The sequence below is a fragment of the Anguilla anguilla genome, chromosome 11, assembly GCF_013347855.1.
Source record: "Anguilla anguilla isolate fAngAng1 chromosome 11, fAngAng1.pri, whole genome shotgun sequence".
Taxonomy (NCBI): Eukaryota; Metazoa; Chordata; class Actinopteri; order Anguilliformes; family Anguillidae; genus Anguilla; species Anguilla anguilla.
The window spans coordinates 240,001-245,218 of record NC_049211.1 but is presented as its reverse complement, the minus strand read 5'-3'; the positions used below and the strand labels follow the sequence as shown (position 1 = coordinate 245,218).

The 5,218-nt window shown below is 49.0% G+C and overlaps 1 protein-coding gene across 3 annotated transcripts in view; it reads right to left on the bottom strand.

The window, feature by feature from the left end:
• LOC118208562 (IQ motif and SEC7 domain-containing protein 1-like) overlaps window positions 1-5,218 on the bottom strand; it is a 28,761-nt gene continuing 23,543 nt past the window's right edge. For all 3 annotated transcript variants that reach the window (XM_035383365.1, XM_035383366.1, XM_035383364.1), the window contains exons 11-13: window positions 4,656-4,817; window positions 2,989-3,165; window positions 1-262 (exon numbers count right to left, since the gene is read on the bottom strand). In XM_035383365.1, coding sequence (XP_035239256.1) covers window positions 249-262; window positions 2,989-3,165; window positions 4,656-4,817 — 353 coding nt within the window. In that variant the 3' untranslated portion in view covers window positions 1-248. The remainder of the gene's footprint in view (window positions 263-2,988; window positions 3,166-4,655; window positions 4,818-5,218) is intronic.

Here is a 5,218-nt window from a genome sequence, read left to right as displayed (position 1 = left end):
TGTAGGGTATGGGGTAGGGGGGTGTTGGTTGTAGGGTTGGGGGAGGAGGGTGTTAGTTGTAGGGTGTGGGGCAGGGTTGTGGGGTGTTAGCTGTAGGGTTGGGGGAGAGGGGTGATAGTTGTAGGGTGTTGTGGTGGTGTAAGGTTGGGGGCAGAAGGTCAGAGGGGTATGGAGAAGATGAGGCGTTTGCTGCTTTTGTATCCATGAGCAGGTGGGATTGTGAGAGAAGGGAACGTCTCTGCAGTCCGCTAATGATGACCACCTGTGGGAAGCAAGGAGGAGCCATTGCTGTGTGTACCAATAGCATGCTAAAGACAGAGTATGCACCAATAGCATGCTAAAGACAGAGTATGCACCAATAGCACGCTAAAGACAGAGTGTGTACCAATAGCATGCTAAAGACAGAGTATGCACCAATAGCACGCTAAAGACAGAGTGTGTACCAATAGCACGCTAAAGACAGAGTGTGTACCAATAGCATGCTAAAGACAGAGTGTGTACCAATAGCATGCTAAAGACAGAGTATGCACCAATAGCATGCTAAAGACAGAGTGTGTACCAATAGCATGCTAAAGACAGACTGTGCACTAATAGCATGCTAAAGACAAACAGAGTGTGTACCAATAGCATGCTAAAGACAGTGTACGCACTAATAGCATGCTAAAGACAAACAGAGTGTGTACCAATAGCATGCTAAAGACAGAGTATGCACCAATAGCACGCTAAAGACAGAGTGTGTACCAATAGCATGCTAAAGACAGAGTGTGTACCAATAGCATGCTAAAGACAGAGTATGCACCAATAGCATGCTAAAGACAGAGTGTGTACCAATAGCATGCTAAAGACAGACTGTGCACTAATAGCATGCTAAAGACAAACAGAGTGTGTACCAATAGCATGCTAAAGACAGTGTACGCACTAATAGCATGCTAAAGACAAACAGAGTGTGTACCAATAGCATGCTAAAGACAGAGTGTGTACCAATAGCATGCTGAAGACAAACAGAATCTGTACCAATAGCATGCTAAAGACAGAGTATGCACCAATAGCATGCTAAAGACAGAGTGTGTACCAATAGCATGCTAAAGACAGAGTGTGTACCAATAGCATGCTAAAGACAGAGTATGCACCAATAGCATGCTAAAGACAGAGTGTGTACCAATAGCATGCTAAAGACAGACTGTGCACTAATAGCATGCTAAAGACAAACAGAGTGTGTACCAATAGCATGCTAAAGACAGTGTACGCACTAATAGCATGCTAAAGACAAACAGAGTGTGTACCAATAGCATGCTAAAGACAGAGTGTGTACCAATAGCATGCTGAAGACAAACAGAATCTGTACCAATAGCATGCTAAAGACAGAGTATGCACCAATAGCATGCTAAAGACAGAGTATGCACCAATAGCACGCTAAAGAGACTGTGCACCAATAGCATGCTAAAGACAGAGTGTGTACCAATGGCATGCTAAAGACAGAGTGTCTACCAATAGCATGCTAAAGACAGAGTGTGCACTAATAGCATGCTAAAGGCAGAGTGTGCACTAACAGCATGCTAAAGACAGAGTGTGTACCAATAGTATGCTAAAGACAGAGTGTGCACTAATAGCATGCTAAAGGCAGAGTGAGCACTAATAGCATGCTAAAGACAAAAAGAGTGTGCACCACTGAACTGTATAAGAACTAGAAGGGAAACGTGGACACGTGGTCCATTCTATTCAATTCGATACTTCTGCATATGGCATCATCGCAAGATGGCTGCCACGGCCCAGAAATAGAATTATATAATGAGGCGGCCATGTATTTCCAATGAGAGTTGTATAAGTTCAACGAACTCACTCCTGCGCGAATTAGATGCCAAAAGCTCACATTAGAATGGAGGTAGCCAATAGAAGCAGGCAATAACATTATACTTTTTTCGAAGGGAACAAAGAAGGGTGTCTCAGTGCAAAAAATATAAAACTGGGCTTACTTCAATGCAGTTCAAGGAACTCTTGTTGGAGGAAGGAATGCGTTTTTAAAAAGCCTTTATTCAATTGGCATGAGGAATTTAAAAAAAAACAGGTCTAACGCCAACGCGTTTCGGCCACATCAGCCTTCATCAGGGCGTGAATGACTGTCAAACCGAGGTTCTCTTTATAGAGTTGTCAATAAGGTAATTGATTATGCAAATGATCCATTATCCAATAAACATGCAAACGATGCAAGGCAAATTGCCAAAACAAAGCTAGCTAATTTCCTATAAATTAGCTGCTTATTATAAATTAGCCACTAGCTGCAAATTACTCAGCAGTCATTACACTGTGCAATAGACACAAGCAGTGTTGCCAGATCAGACTGACAGTTTCCAGCCCAACCACAACGTAGTGTTGTTGGATGCTGTCGACGGGGGGGGGGTGTGCTGGCGGGTGTGGGCGCGAGGAATTGCGTGTTATGCATTCCCCTAATACCGCTAATTAAATCAACCAACAGTAAACTGCATCGGAGCAGCGGTACTGGGACTTACACGGTACTTTTCTGTGCCACTTATTTTGTAATATTTTTTTCAAACTATTTTCAAAAACCACCAAATTTAGACAAAAGTTGCCCAAATTTCACCTACCAGCCCAACGCTGTTTTTCTCCACCCAACGTAATCAAAAGGAGCCCAATTGGGCGGAAACCCGCCAATATGGCAACACTGGACACAAGCTGACCACATTCACGTGAGAAGTTGCGTTGGCCAATCAAACAATTAACTATGAGCCGTGGAAAAAGTGCCGTTTTGAGAAGGCAGTTTCCCTTCTAGTTCTTAGGTAGTTCATTGGTGTGCACCAATAGCATGCTAAAGACATAACTGCATAGCCTGTTCTCTCTGCCCAGTCAAAAATAACAAGCACAGCTCCCTTCTCTGTCTCTCTCACTCTCGCTCACTCTCCCTCTCTGGTGTATAACCCTTGGTCTTTTGGGTGCTGAGTCACCACCACACATGCCCATGTCTGACCTCACCTGTGTCAGAGAGATCCTGCAGAGAGCTACTGAGCGTGGTCCTCTTTAGCCCCTCCCCCATGGCGTAGGTGTCATCCAGACTGCCGCGGCTCAGGTTCCCGCTGCCGCCCTCCTTCCTTATCCCGCCGCCCGGCGCTATGCTGGGCCGGACCACACCCTTCTGCTTTTCCAGCTCCGCTGCATACACACACACAACAGCACTGCTCCAGCAAGGGGATCCACTGCTCCAGCAAAGAGATCTACTGCTGCAGCAGGGGGATATACTGCTCCACCAGGGGATTTACTGCTCCACCAAGGAGATCTACTGCTCCACCAGGGGATATACTGCTCTAGCAAGGAGATCTACTGCTGCAGCAAGGAGATATACTGCTCCAGCAAGGGGATATACTGCTCCACCAGGGGATCTACTTTTCCAGCAGGGAGATCTACAGCTCCAGAACGTGGATCTACTGCTCCAGCAGGGGATCTACTGCTGCAGCAAGGGGATATAGTGCTCCACCAGGGGATATACTGCTCCAGCAGGGGGATATACTGCTCCAGCAGGGGGAACAACTGCTCCATTAGGGGGATCTCCTGCTCAAGCAGAGGGATCTACTGCTCCAGCAAGAGGATCTACAGCACTATTCCAGCAGGGGGATTTACTGATCAAGCAGGGGGATCTACTGCACGACTCCAGCAGGGGGATCTACTCTGGGGCCCAGAGGAACACTGTAGCACTGTAATGATAGCCAATATTGTTTATTGTACAATAACTTCAAATAATATTAATACTTTTAGTGGCAAGCCTAGATTTTGCCAGTTTGCTTTGTGTGTGTAACTTGGCATTTTTGTTAGTACTCCTACCAAGTTACAAAGTTCGTTTTTCATCAGATTAAATGTAAAGCGGAGACACAGGGCATCAGTGGGCGGAGACACAGGGCAGTGGGCGGAGACACAGGAGAGTGGGCGGAGATACAGGGGAGTGGGCGGAGAGACAGGGCAGCAGTGGGCGGAGATACAGGGGAGTGGGCGGAGACACAGGGCAGTGGGTGGAGACACGGGGCAGTGGGCGGAGACACAGGGCAGTGGGCAGAGACACAGGGCAGCAGTGGGCGGAGACACAGGGCAGTAGTGGGTGGAGACACGGGGCAGTGGGCGGAGACACAGGAGAGTGGGCGGAGACACAGGGCAGTGGGCAGAGACACAGGGCATCAGTGGGTGGAGACACGGGGCAGTGGGCGGAGACACAGGAGAGTGGGCGGAGACACAGGGCAGTGGGCAGAGACACAGGAGAGTGGGCGGAGACACAGGGCAGTGGGCAGAGACACAGGGCATCAGTGGGCGGAGATACAGGGGAGTGGGCAGAGACACAGGGCATCAGTGGGTGGAGACACGGGGCAGTGGGCGGAGACACAGGGCAGTGAGCAGAGACACAGGGCAGTGAGCAGAGACACAGGGCAGTGGGCGGAGACACAGGGCAGCAGTGAGCAGAGACACAGGGCAGCAGTGGGCGGAGATACAGGGGAGTGGGCAGAGACACAGGGCAGTGGGCAGAGACACAGGGCATCAGTGGGCGGAGATACAGGGGAGTGGGCGGAGACACAGGGCAGTAGTGGGTGGAGACACGGGGCAGTGGGCAGAGACACAGGGCAGCAGTGGGTGGAGACACGGGGCAGTGGGTAACTCACATTCTATTCTATACTTCTCCATCTCCTGCACTTCAGCAGTGGACTCCCGCAGGTCGCTGGTGAACCTCTTGCGGTCCTGAGGGTTGGGGGCATTGAAGTTGATGAGAACTTTAATGTCTGCGCCTGGCATGGCTGATGTCAGCCGGATTCCATGAGCATAATCTGGAAAACAGAAAAAGCTGCTTACTTTTTTACCCAGACCTGACAGCATGGTGGGTACTTACATTTGCATTTTAGGAGTTTAGCAGATATGTTAAAGGTTTTTCTTTCCATGCAGTTCAATTAAGTCAGAAACACTGAGGAAACGCTTTGCAGCGCCACCTATTGGTGAAGTCACAGGGCAGAACACAATCCAATACTTGGGAACAGGGACCTGTCTCATACTGTGGTACAGGGGTTCTGATACTGGGGTACAGGGACCTGTCTGATACTGGGGTACAGGGGTTCTGATACTGGGGTACAGGGACCTGTCTGATACTGGGGTACAGGGGTTCTGATACTGGGGTACAGGGACCTGTCTGATACTGGGGTACAGGGGTTCTGATACTAGGGTACAGGGACCT